The 14,543-nt window shown below is 41.2% G+C and overlaps 1 protein-coding gene across 2 annotated transcripts in view; it reads right to left on the reverse strand.

The window, feature by feature from the left end:
- The window catches only part of FYB1 (FYN binding protein 1), a 52,837-nt gene that overhangs the window by 11,430 nt on the left and 26,864 nt on the right, over positions 1-14,543 (reverse strand). The window contains exons 8-13 of one of the 2 annotated variants that reach the window (XM_080637375.1): positions 7,786-7,942; positions 5,479-5,623; positions 3,477-3,505; positions 2,206-2,275; positions 1,518-1,658; positions 809-840 (exon numbers count right to left, since the gene is read on the reverse strand). In XM_080637375.1, coding sequence (XP_080493501.1) covers positions 809-840; positions 1,518-1,658; positions 2,206-2,275; positions 3,477-3,505; positions 5,479-5,623; positions 7,786-7,942 — 574 coding nt within the window. The remainder of the gene's footprint in view (positions 1-808; positions 841-1,517; positions 1,659-2,205; positions 2,276-3,476; positions 3,506-5,478; positions 5,624-7,785; positions 7,943-14,543) is intronic. The other variant, XM_080637376.1, reaches the window with a different exon arrangement.

Consider the following 14,543-nt stretch of genomic DNA (forward strand, 5'->3'; position numbering starts at 1 on the left):
CACGTTGGCTATTTTAATAGCCTTTAATCTTCATTTTAATGAGTCCATTTCCCACCGTATTTCATCAAAGTATATTTTTGGAGTTTGATTTTAATGTACACACAGGCACCTCCATAACACTGTGGTCAATGCAGCGTTGCTTAGCAGTGGATATAAGTCACATATATGTTAGGGTTTAGACCATCTTGCAATGCCAAAGCGGTGAAAAGAACTCTTACCCAAGAATATACTTTGAATCACATTTAACATATTTGTAGAGAGGAAGCAATTGTTGAACTCATCAAATCAACGGCTAGAAAAATCACAGTGGGAAATAAAAGGTTTAGAACTCAGTTCTAGAAAAAGCCTCAAAAATTGTAAGAACTTGCTTTTCATTTCAAGGCTGAGCTGATATTTGCGAGTATATATTCTCACACAAAGACACTATAAGTGATAAAAATAGCAACAAGCATCTCTTTTAAAGTCTTGCATTAAGTACTTCTTTCCAAAACTAGCTTTTCATACTAATGTCAAATAAAACAAAATAATGTAAATCTCACATAGAAAAATCACAGCTTCTTAAAAAAATACATTAAATTGTTTTCCAGAGAGCTTGCAATGTATATGTATCTCTTCATCTCTAGACAAATCAGTCACAATATTTGAAATTTGTTTACTGGAACTGGGTAGGCAATGGGAAATCCTGTTTCCTTCCTTAAATGTATTTTTGTGACCAGCATAATACAGAGTAATGTATACAAAAAAAGAAAAAAAAAAAAAAAAAAGATTGGGAATCAATATGGAGACTGAAAAATACGCTGTTAATTACCTTTTCCAAACTGCTTTGTTGAAGGAGGCATGCTGTAAAAAAAAAGGTGCTCATTAAGTATTTATATCACATTAATAGGCTTTTGCATCATTTAAGTAATTTAAAAAACTTTCAACAAGGGCTCCAAGTAATCTCCAGACATTTTGAAGCTCTGCTGACACCAGCAATACTTATAGACTAAATGGATTTTTACCACTAAATCAAAGGAAAATGGTTCAGAACCGAATGAGAGAAGATGGTGGTAAAACCAGCAGTTGCTTATTTAACCTGTAGGCAAGATGGGTAAAAGACAATTTTTGCATTATTCTGTTGAACACAATATTCTTAAAATTTGGATTATGGCACTAGGTTTGCCAGTTTGTCTCAGATACATTGTACTGGTGAGCAAAGTACATTTAAACTGAGGATACAGCAAACTTACATCACCAGATGATGCATTATTTTGGCACTCTTCACCAGAAAAAAAAAAAAAAAAAAAAAAAAAGGCAATTTTAATTACCAGACTTATGCAACAAATGCAGCTTATTAAGCAAATATCTGTATTATAGACGTGAAAAGAAAGGAGATCAGTGTTTTTGCAGAGAAGTATCATCCTGAGCTGCAATTTGATGCATGATTCATTAGGTTGCTGTAAGAACATGTTAGTAGCGTGTGATCAATTTTTTTTTAATTAGTTAATGTGCACTGTGATTTCCTGTCAGACTCTTACAACAAATTTCCATTATCTTCTGCCACATTGACTTTGGTTGGTTTTTCTCGTACACTTTTCTTTTTGTCATCTTTGACTTTTAGCCTCTTCAAGATTCCCCAGGACCAGAAACCATTCTTATCTTCATCCTGCGATACAGACCTTTGGAGTATGGATGCAATTATCACAATGTAAAATGTAACATTCTTTTTAAAAGGTCCAGTTTAAATTCTCCATTGATGCACATAATTCTCATTAATGGCAACGATGTCTATACCACAAGGTGAGGACTCTTATCTAAATACTAAACGCTAAAATGCAGAACTATAATTATATATGTCACATCATTAGTAGATATTGAGATGTATTTGTAGGTTTAGATATTAATCTAGTGGCTTACTGTTTTCATGTTGCTGCTCCAAAAGCTACCTTTTTACTTTATTGTTCTCACTTCAGAGCTATTCTATCTAGTTGGGAATTTGTGGATTTTCATGACTGCAGCTGCTTTTGCTGACGTATCAAAATTAATTACAAAACAAAACCACTCCAAAAGACCAAAGAGCCTTTTTCTTTGCTTCATGAACCCATCCTGATATATATCCGGCAATATATGTATCGCTGATCATCCTAATATTTGCTAATTATTATTCCTAATATAAACTGAAATGTAAACGCTCTGCTAAAGAAGCAAAATGATATAAAACCATACCTGGTTGCAGCATCTTCATCATTTATCCCATCATAAATATCTTTATCAGAAGGAGGAGGTGGGAACATACCTTCAACAGATCAAACATGAATTAATGTATTATATTAAATGCTGGTGAATAGGGTATTCAGTATGTATATATATATATTCATATATATATATATATGGCCTCTTTAGTATGTCAGATGTGTGTGCGACTTGTTCAGTATCCTTATAAATGGAATCTTTTTGTAAACCAGTACAGCCCATTTATTAAAACAGTGATTTAGACTTGTGCCAGTTAGAAATGCCATTCACAGCATTTAAGTGTGGTACTGCCAATCACAACAGCATGAATACCAAAAACGAATGCATTTACACTGTATTCCATGGAGTCCTAAATGGCTAATTTTGGCCCAGTCCTTATGATGACTGATGGCTTTTACCTTTTCGTGTGTGACTCTAGTGATGATGGAAGATGTCAGACGAACACTTTCAACAACTGACATCTTGTGCTCACCCACAGAAGAAAGAGGCAAATGCAGCGTAAGCCCCCCATTTTGGTATCTGGTTGGTTTTTTTTGGTCTTCGGACCTTTCAGCCCCACCTCTTTCGGTGCAGGGTTAGCTCATTTTCCATGTCCAGTTCTAGCCTCTGGCCAGATTAATCACTGAAACCTGTACTCTAGCTGGCAGCGACTTCATTCAGCACTGCCAGGGGATGCTTCTGCCATGACTCGTATCTAAACTCTAAGCTGAGAAGATGAGCTGTGCTCTTGTGATCAACAGAGAATCTTCCGAAAATACATGTGCTACCAAAGGGGAAACTGTTTGAAGGTGCATTCTTGACAGTGTGAAACAGCTGCAGTCATACCAGTTAGGACTCCAGAGTATCAGTGAAACTGAAGTTCCACTTAACTCTGTCAGCAAAATTCAGCTTTAATTGGCATTATTACTGGCTATTTCAGAACCAAATTTCTCATGCACAAAAGCTCTTGCTCATGTTAATATTTTGCCGATTATGTATGTGCTGTTTTGTGGGATGATTTACCTTCACAAAAAGAAATTAGTTTTGTCATCTTCTGGCATGCTTCTGATTCACAGTATCTGAATCAACACAAGTTCCCATAGGTGGAAAGAAAGTGAATTTAGCCACTATACTTCCTTGTTTGTTGCCTGTTAGCTAATATTTAGCATGGTTATGGATAATTACTGTCTTATTTGGAAAGTGCAGATTTGAAGGTAAGCGGTATGCAGAAACAATTCCTCCTCAAAAGTATACGTAGAACTTACTTCCAGATCCACTTTGTCCAGCACTGTTACTGGAAAAGCAAGTGAGAGACATTTTAGAGAAAAATAGTCATCCTTTGGAAAATGAAAAACCCCTGATCACCCACCGCTTCTCAGCATTTTGACTTTGGTACTCATCTACATTGCCAATTGAGCACTACAGGTTCTGCACTGGAAGCTCAGGCATGCTTGTGTGTTTTGTATGGGCAACAACTAAATGTGCCAGTTCTTTTTTCTCTCTCTGTTTTCACCACATGCACACCAGTTTCTTACAGACAAATGCTAGTTACATTCTCACTAATGCTAAAGAAAAGGTGCCATCTAATTCATAATTAAACTAGCTCTTAGATGAGGAAAGATTAAGTAGGTTCAGGTAAAGCAGGAAAAATACTGAATCTTTTTCTTGGGAATAATTATTTACAAATCAGAAAAGAGTATTATAAAATCTCATTCACAGTGAATCAAAGGAGAATGAGAGACAGTTGACGATACCATGTTTAGTTAATGTAAAAGACAGTACTTTATAAGTAAATCTGTGAAGCAAATTCTCTATTTGCCTAAATCAAAGCAGATATTCCAAGCTAATGAAGGTGCGCATTTTCATACAAGCAGAACATTTGGTCCTAATTGTTAGTAATTGTTAGCAATTTCCAATTGTTAGCAATTTTCAATAAAGTGTCATTTTAAAGGAAATGCAAATTGATGTCTACAGCTATAGTGATTTAATATATTTAGAACATATTTCATATTCTTGTTGCTGTCTTCAAACTAAAGTACAAAATAGGACTTAGGATCATAAGATATTTCATGTTGGAAAGGATCTCAGGAACTCATGAACTCAAATTTGATGGGGATAAAAATATAATTTGACTGAACACTAAAAAGTGCATCCACATCATTTAGAATAATCCCTTATAAGGGGATTTTCTTGAGAGGAAATGTTAAACAAATAAACCTAATGCTCAACTAGTTTTCATTGGGTGATGCTTTACCTCTAACTCCATGTTTCTAACATTTCAAGGATTCCATATTAGCCCAATATTCCAACAATAATTGAAAAAACCTGGTAGTTACACAGTAGCTGAGATTATTTCCAGGTCAGAGCCTTTCTAAGACTTTTACATATTTTGTTGAACTCTTGTGCCAAGAAATCCTAAAATACAACAGCCTTAGTAGTCACTAGAAATATTTTGGAATATTAACAATACTATTTGATCAATAGGCTTTTTTTAGGATGGCATTCTTACAATGCTTTCAAAACATACTGATGTATGTCAGACCTTCCAACAACTCATGCTTGTGAACTGAACAGAATGCTATTCATCACTAGAGAAGATAAAAATGGCAAAATACATCTTAAAGGATTTAATGAATCTGAGCCATTCATTCATCCTTCCAAGTTCCTTACACTGTTATTTTAGTGTATAACAGTGTGAATATTCTTGTTTGCTTTTGGATTCAATAAATTTTCTGAATTCCTTGCATTGAGGTGGTTAATTGTAATGCTTGCCATAGTGAAACTGGTTGGCCAAAGATACTTCTGCAATGAAGTACCTAATGCTCAGTTTTTCCTAAAACCTGGGACAACTAAAGCAACACTTCTGGCTAGGTTACAATGCCATGAGACCGATGTGCAGGGAGGAAAACTGATACTGAACAACCTGGGAAAATATCAGATGCAAAACTATATTGGCTGCTGAAAGAATGCCAGCCCAAAGTCAGATCTGATTTATAATCCTGCATGTTTTGCATTTTATTCTCTTTTGGACTGCTAGGTCCTCTTCCGATAGTATGGATTTCTCCTGAGTATGAGTGGTTATAGATGCTGGATTCCAGAATCCATTCTTGTTCCTCTGACTAAATCAGTCTGAATAGCTGTTACACGTTTCTTATATAAATAAGTGTTCTTTTGTAACAAAAGTCAACTTTGCTGTTGTAAACCTTCCCCTGTTTAGGCTGACTGGGGCGAATCATTGGTTCCTTTTCACTCATTCCTTATACATACTTGCTAATACTGTCCTGCTGTCCAACATCATCATACACTTCTTGGTCACTCTCTGGACATTTCACAGAAGCTCTGGTAGGCTGTTGTTGCTTTCTTCTTAAAGAATCATAATCAATTTCCACCATGGTTGTTTTAATGTATCCATCTAAATGAATGAAAACATGTAATTATGCAGAGGTAGTTTTAAAGCTCATGGTAAAGGGATGTGTTTAACAGAAGGTTCAGAATTAGTGGTTGAATTGTTCTATGTGATCTTTGAAAACTTTCAAAGAAATGTCTCATTCCAAGTAGCCTCAGCTTGGGTCTCCATCTGTCTACACAAGTATAAATCTCAGACCTGTCTCAGATCTGCACCCAAACCCTCCTCAGTTGGTGTCAAGTTAACTTCACCTTTATTTGTTTCTCAGGTACAGCAGAAGAATATTCTGTGCAAATTCCAGGAATGACTGGGCAAGCCCCCTTTCTCACCTAACCTTGGTATCACTGCAGTGGCATGGAGTGTTTTAGGGCAGTCCTTGACATAAAGATTCTGACAGGGCATTAGAAGGGAGACACACTTTGATTGCACTGATTTTGCTTCAGGTTGGAAGACATGCTGAAGCTGTATTGCTATCCTCTTATGCCTGGGTTTTTTGTAAAAAAAATCTGGTTGTACCCCTGAGTGCCATGGATCAGGAGAAACTTACAGCAAAGCAGTTGGCCTGGGATTGGGAACTCTATGTTAAGAGGAATTTCAGACAAGTGTACTGCCTGTATAGAAGAGAGCATGAATGGTTTTTTCTGAATGTGAAAAATATTTCTGCATTTCCTGAAAATGGAAAATCTTCCCCCCCACCCTGCTTCTGAGTGAACCCAGTTTTTACTGTGTTTCTCCCCAGATCTGTAACTTTTTTTTTTGTCTTATTTAAATGATCAGAACTGATTTTCGTCTGTTGTTTGGTCTTCTTCACAGACCATTACTGGCACCCGGTGAAACAAATTTGGCTGTACCATTGACACTTGTCACTGAGAAGCCCTGTGCAGCTTGTGGTTTGCTGATGCAAGAATTGGTTTATGAAAAGTAAATTAATTAATGATGTATTAATTAATTGACTGCACATGCTCAAGAGAATACCCTTCTTCCAGCCCTCACCAACATTTGTTTTGCTGTGTACAAAATGATCCATGCAAAAGACTTATTAATGAAACTTCAAAGTAGCACAGAAAAGCTGATATTGGAACTTGCCTCTTGAGATCATCTTGGCCAATTCCTCTGCCCAAGTAAGACCTGCTAAAGCAGGTTGCTCAGGACTCTGTCCTATCAGGTTTTGGAGATCTCCATGGAGGGAGGCTCTACCACCTCTTTTGGCAACCTGCTCCCTTGCTTGGTCACCTTGACAGTAAAAAAGTGTTTCCTGATGTTCACACAGAATTTCACGTTTCAGTCCGTGCCTCTTGCGTCTATCAATTCTCTTGGGACAACAGAAAGATCCTGGCTCCACGTTCTTTATACCCTCTCATTAGATATTTATGAACAATTATAATATCTCCCCCTGAGCTTTCTCTTCACCAGGCTGAACAGTCCTGGCTTTCTTAGCCTCTCTTTGTGTAAGACATGCTCCTGTTCCTTAATATTTATTTTTTTTTTCACATCCAGCACTACAAAGTACTCATCTGGTATTGTTCAGTTCTACATGTGTGAACTGTCTTACTGAACTGTCATTTTAGTCTCTTTAAAATCAAGCAAGTGCTTTAATAGTTTTCATTGATTTTATGGCTCAGTCTTTTAATGTTTTTGCTATAACCCAGGAGCCAGATCATAAACTCCTTATCATGCTCATAGGTCCACCGGTGATGTTTATGTTATTAGAGACAGATCTTGGATTTCAGACAAAGTAAAATCTATAAATCAATAAGGAATAGGAATAAGACAAACACTTAGAGCAGGGCCCTATATTATCTGCTTCTATTTTAGGAACACCTATGATATTTTTAATACACAGACATGAAAAAAAGTGATCCTTGTTATTTACGTGATACTATTTGAAGGTGGACATGGAATTACCTCTCAATAGGTCCATGAAGATCCAAACATATTTTTCCTAATTTATTCTAGTGTCTGTAGATGTTATATTATCTTCTAAAATAACTTCTTACTATGAACTAAGCTTAGCATGCCAGCTAAAGACAGAAGGGTGAGTTATGGGAATTATTTACTTTGGCGGCCAATGACTCAACCTTGGTAAGGCTACTCCTTGGTGTAATGCTTACATGTTTGCTATCTTACAGTAAAAACATTCAGGACCACAGGGAAGAAACAGAACTCACAACATCCTTTTATCCTGCCCAGCCACTTTCCTTCTGGATTGTCTGTGAGGCGAATTATTTCAATTTCATCCCCCTGTTTGACAGTCAGCTCATTCTTCCCTCCCTTGTGGTCAACACAAGCTCGTGCCTGATGAAGGACTTGGATGGGTCCTGTTAACTGCAGAGAAGAAGCAACAGAAGAAATTGCAGATGTGGAAAACCTAAGTTCTTTCCAAAACTTTCAGACAAATGAGAAAATAATTGTAATAGAATCATAGAATCATAGAATAGTTAGGGTTGGAAAGGACCTTAAGATCATCTAATTCCAAGCCCCCTGCCATGGGCAGGGACACCTCACACTAAACCATGCCACCCAAGGCTCTGTCCAACCTGGACTTGAACACCGCCAGGGACAGAACATTCACAATTCACGTGGGCAACCCATCCCAGTGCCTCACCACCCTTACAGTAAAGAACTTCTTCCTTATATACAGTCAAAAATACTGATTACTTGCTTCATTAACATCTAAAATAGTCTAGGCAAATAAAGAGAAAGGCACAACTCCTGTCCCCAGCTACCCAATTGAAATTAATAATCATGAATGAAAAGAGAGAGAAATGGCATAGCAGTAGAGCAGCTGAAGAAGTGACTGGCAAGATGACAGAAATACAAAGTCTTAACCCAGCGAAGTAATCACCTATGGAGCCTTTTACATGTTCACAAAATACACACATATTTCATTCCAGTGGGCAGCTCCATGTAGCTCCAGCAGAACTACTCACAGAATCATAGAATTTTTCAGGTTGGAAAAGACTCTTAAAATCATTGAGTCTAAGTGTTAAACTAGCACTGACAGATCCACCACTAAACCACGTCTCGAAGTGACACATCTACATCTCTTTAAAGTATCCACAAGATGGTGACTCCACCATTTCCCTGGACAGCCTGTTCCAGTACTAGACAACCCTTTCTGTGAAGAATTTTTTCCTAATATGAGTCAACATATCAGTAGCAAATGAGGTTAAGTCAGGAAAAAGTAGACTTTTATGAGGTCTTAAAATTAAAGTGAATAGCTTCCTTTTCCAGATAGAAAAGTAAAAGCTTCTGAAGAACTAAAGAGTAAGGATTAACCAGAGCTAAGTAATCTCTGTGGCAGTGATCTGAACTGGGGACCTAAAAAAGTAGAAGAATCATAGAATAGTTCGGGTTGGAAAGGACCTTAACATCATCAAGTTCCAAACCCATCTGCCATGGGCAGGGACACTTCACACTAAACCATGCCACCCAAGGCTTCGTCCAACTTGGCCTTGAACACCTTGAACACCAGGGATGGAGCATTCACAACTTCCCTGGGCAACCCATTCCAGTGCCTCACCACCCTCACAGTAAAGAATTTCTTCCTTACATTCAATCTAAACTTCCCCTGTTTAAGTTTTAACCCGTTGTTCTGTCACAGTATCACAGTACCACAGTATGCTAGAGATTGGAAGGGACCTCAAAAGATCATCTAGTCCAATCCCCCTGCCGGAGCAGGAACACCTACATAAGGTTACACAGGAATGTGTCCAGGCGGGTTTTGAATGTCTCCAGAGAAGGAGACTCCACAACCCCCCTGGGCAGCCTGTTCCAGTGTTCCGTCACCCTCACTGAGAAAAAGTTCCTACTCAAGTTTAAGTGGAACTTCTTGTGTTCCAGTTTGTACCCATTACCCCTTGTCCTATCATTGTTTGCCACTGAGAAGAGCCTGGCTCCATCCTCGTGACACTCCCCCTTTATATATTTATATACACTAATAAGGTCACCCCTCAGTCTCCTCTTCTCCAAACTATAGAGACCCAGCTCCCTCAGCCTTTCCTCATAAGGGAGATGCTCCACTCCCTTAATCATCTTAGTTGCCCTGCGCTGGACTCTCTCCAGCAGGTCCCTGTCCTTCTTGAACTGAGGGGCCCAGAACTGGACACAATATTCCAGATGCGGTCTCACCAGGGCAGAGTAGAGGGGAAGGAGGACCTCTCTCAACCTACTGACCACCCCCCTTGTAATACACCCCAGGATGCCATCGGCCTTCTTGGCCACAAGGGCACAGTGTTGGGTCATGGTCATCCTACCATCCACTAGGACCCCCAGGTCCCTCTCCCCTACACTGCTCTCTAACAGGTCGTTCCCCAACCTATACTGGAACCTGGGGTTGTTCCTGCCCAGATGCAGGACTCTACACTTTCCCTTGTTATATTTCATCAAGTTATTCCCTGCCCAACTCTCCAGCCTGTCCAGGTCTCGCTGGATGGCAGCACAGCCTTCTGGCGTGTCAGCCACTCCTCCCAGCTTAGTGTCATCAGCAAACTTGCTGATAGTACACTCAATTCCCTCATCTAAATCATTGATGAATATATTAAATAATACTGGTCCCAGTACTGACCCTTGAGGCACTCCGCTAGATACAGGCCTCCAACTAGACTCCGCCCCATAGACTACAACTCTCTGGCTTCTCTCCTTCAGCCAGTTTGCAGTCCACCTCACTACCTGATCATCCAGACCACACTTCCTCAATTTAGCTATGAGGATGCTGTGGGAGACTGTGTCAAACACTTTGCTGAAGTCAAGGTAGACCACATCCACCGCTCTGCCATCATCCATCCACCATGTTATTTCCTCATAAAAGGCTATGAGGTTGGTCAAGCATGACTTCCCCTTGGTAAAGCCATGTTGACTGCCCCTCAAAACCCTCTTATCCTTGATATGCCTTAAGATGGCACCAAGGATAAGGTGCTCCATCACTTTCCCAGGGATGGAGGTGAGGCTGACCGGTCTATAGTTACCCGGGTCCTCCTTCTTGCCCTTTTTGAAGACTGGAGTGACATTTGCTTTCCTCCAGTCCTCAGGCACCTCTCCCATTTCCCAAGACTTGGTAAAGATGATGGAGAGTGGTCTAGCAATGACTTCCGCCAGTTCCCTCAGCACCCGCGGGTGCATCCCATCTGGACCCATGGATTTATGGATGTCCAGATTGATCAACTGGTCTCTAACCCATTCCTCATCGACTAAGGCAAACTGCTCCACTGACCTGACTTCATCTGAGGTCTCAGGGGTACAAGACTCTTCAGGACTGCCTTCGGCAGAGTAGACAGAGACAAAGAAGGCATTCGATAACTCTGCCATCTCTGTATCTTCTGTCACCAGGGCACCCATCCCATTCACCAGTGGGCCTACCTTGCCTCTGGTGTTAGTTTTATCAGCCATGTATTTGAAAAAGCTCTTTCTGCTGTCCTTGACCCCTCTTGCGAGATTTAATTCTAAGGAGGCCTTAGTCACTACAGCCCCTAGTGAAGAGTCCATCCCCAGCATCCTTATAAGCCCCCTTCAGATACTGGAAGGCTGCTATGAGGTCTCCACACAGCCTTCTCTTCTCCAGGCTGAACAGCCCCAACTTTCTCAGCCTATCTTCATATGGGAGGTGCTCCACTCCCCCAGTCATCCTCATGGCCCTCCTCTGGACTTGTTCCAACAGTTCCATGTCCTTTTTATGATAAGGACACCAGAACTGCACACAATACTCCAAGTGAGGTCTCATGAGAGCAGAGTAGAGGGGCAGGATCACCTCCTTCGACCTGCTGGTCATGCTCCTTTTGATGCAGCCCAGGACATGGTTGCCTTTCTTGGCTGTGAGCACACACTGAAGCTGGCTCATATTCATTTTCTCATCGACCAACACCCCCAAGTCTTTCTCCGCAGGGCTGCTCTGAATCTCTTCTTTGCCCAACCTGTAGCTGTGCCTGGGAATGCTCCGACCCAGGTGTAGGACCTTGCACTTGGCATGGTTAAACTTCATAAGGTTGGCATCAGCCCATCTCACTAACATGTCAAGGTCCCTTTGGATGACATCCCTTCCCTCCAGTGTATCAACCGAACCACACAGCTTGGTGTCATCGGCAGACTTGCTGAGGGTGCACTCAATCCCACTGTCTATGTCACCGACAATGATGTTGAATAAGACTTGTCCCAACACCAATCCCTGAGGGGCACTACTCGTTACTTATCTCCAGCTGGACATTGAGCCGTTCACCACAACTCTGCGTGCATCCATCCAGCCAGTTCTTTATCCACCGAGCGGTCCATATACCAAATTGATGTCTCTCCAATTTAGAGACAAAGATGTCGTGTGGGACAGTGTCAAAGGCTTTGCACAAGTCCAGGTAGATGACGTCACCTGCTCTGCCCCTGTCCATCAGTTCCATAGCCTCATCACAGAAGGCCACCAAATGGGTCAGGCAGAATTTCCCCTTAGTGAAGCCATGCTGACTGCCACCAAGCACCTCCTTGTTTTTCATGTGCCTTAGCGTGCATTCCAGGAGAATATGCTCCAAGATTTTGCCAGGCACGAAGCTGAGACTGCCTGGTCTGTAATTCCCTGGGTCATCCATTTTCCCCTTCTTGAAAATGGGGGTTATATTTCCCTTTTTCCAGTTGTCGGGAACTTCACCTGATTGCCATGATTTTTCAAATATGATGGCCAGTGGCTTAACAACTTCATTCGCCAGCTCCTTCAGGACCCGCAGATGGATTTCATGAGATTCCATGGATTTGTGCACGTTCAGGTTTTTAAGATGGTCTTGAATCAGATCCTCTCTATAGTGGGCCTAAGGTCTTCATTCTCACAGTCCCTGTGTCTGCCTTCCAAGACTTGGGTGTGTGGTCAGAGCATTTGCCAGTGAAGACTGAGGCAAAGAAGTCATGAAGAACCTCAGCCTTCTCCAAATCCAGGATAGCCAGTTCTCCTGATAGCTACCAAAGAGGGTCCACGTTGTCCCTAGTTTGTCTTTTATTTGCTACGTACCTATAGAATCCCTTCCTGTTATCCTTAACATCCCCAGCCAAGTTTAACTCTAACTGGGCCTTAGCTTTCCTAACCTGGTCCCTAGCTTCCCGAGCAACATCCCTGTATTCTTCCCAGGCCGCCTGTTCTTGTTTCTACCTTTTATAAGCTTCTTTTTTCCTTTGAATTTTCCTGAGCAGCTCCTTATCCATCCAAGAAGGTCTCCTGGCCCTCCTGCTGCACTTCCTTCTAGTCGGGATGTAACACTCCTGAGCTTGTAGCAGGTGATCCTTGAATATCAACCAAGAGTCTTGGGCCCCCCTGCCCTCTAGGGCTGTATCCCATGGAACCTTACTAAGCAGGTTCCTGAAGAGGCCAAAGTCTGCTCTCTTGAAGTCCAGGGCAGTGAGCTTGCTGCACGCTCTTCTCACTGTCCTGAGGATCTTGAATTCAACCATCTCATGATCGCTGCATCCAAGGCTGCCCTGAAGCATCACATTTCCAACGAGCCCTTCCCTGTTGGTGAGCACAAGGTCAAGCATGACCCCTCTCCTTGTCGGCTCCTCTATTACTTGCAGAAGGAAGTTGTCTTCTGCACAATAGAGGAACCTCCTGGATTGCTTGTGCCGTGCTTTACCGTCCCTACAACAGATGTCAGGGTGGTTGAAGGCCTCCATGAGAACAAGGGCCTGTGAGTGTGAGGCTTTTCCTATCTGTCTGTAGAGTGCTTCATCCACAGATTCCTCTTGATCAGGCGATCTGTAACAGATCCCCACAGTAATGTCTCCCATCACTGTTCTACCTTCCCATCGCAAAGAAGAAAACAATTCACAAGCAAACAAAAAACCACCAATCAATCACTTGTTACTTGGGGCAAGAGCAGTTGTAGAGAGCGGTAATTGCCCCCCTCAGTTTCCAAACTAAACACTCACAGTTCCCTTAGCTGTTTCTCATCAGACTTGTTCTCCAGACCCTTCACCAGCTTCTTTGCCATTTTCTGGACCTGCTCCAGCACCTCAATGTCTCTCTAGTGAGGGGGTCAAACCACGATTTCAGGTGCAGCTTCACCAGTGCCCAGTACAGGGGGATGATCACTGCTCTGGCCGTACTGCCACACTGTTGCTGATACAAATTGTATGAGTAAATGTGCATTAACATAAATATGTCTATCACATAATGTCCTGTGTTTACAATTCTGGTCTGTAAATGATCCTACAAGTACTCACAAGAGATGAGCACAATGTCTACTGGAATTCAGGATTCTCTTTGTGAAATCTTTAGTACATGTTATGAAGAAACCATTTTGGATTTAGTATCTGTGACTTTAAGATATATGTGATTTTGCAGAGGCTAGCAGCCTTCAACAATTACAGACTAGCTCAGGCAGTGAAGAAATGTGAAAGAAAATATACACTAAAATGTATTTGTCTGCCTTTAAGAATAACAACATACCTTGATGGCTGCAAGAGAGCAATCTGCAGTCTGAAAGCATTCTGTGCACTAATATCTCCATTTCACAGGAGTGATTTGAAAAACAGACGTGGGGCCTGCCAAACACCAGCTAACCCACTATCATTAACTATTACTATTTTCCTTCAATATTTGCCTCTCAGCTCATGGCAGTCTCTCCACAGCAGACCAAGGCTATGATGTGAAAGAATCATCATGGCTTTACTGTGTACAGAGCATAATATGAAGAAAAACAAAGCTGCCCACTATGTACAACGATGCTGAAAGCAGTACAGTGCAGCACAGTGAACAGGCATTAGTCAACAGAGAATGACTGGCAGGTTTGTAAACTGTGGTAGCATGCTGACCACCAGCTATATAAAAGTGATACAAACCAGAAAGAACTGTCTCATTATTTAGCCCCTAGCTGGATGCCCTTTTAGGTCTCTTTAGACCTAGGAAAGGGTAATGTATTTTAGTATAATGTTGAAATCTCTTAAGGGCTGGACACAGTTG

This window comes from Psittacula echo (assembly GCF_963264785.1).
Source record: "Psittacula echo genome assembly, chromosome: Z".
NCBI classification, from domain to species: Eukaryota; Metazoa; Chordata; class Aves; order Psittaciformes; family Psittacidae; genus Psittacula; species Psittacula echo.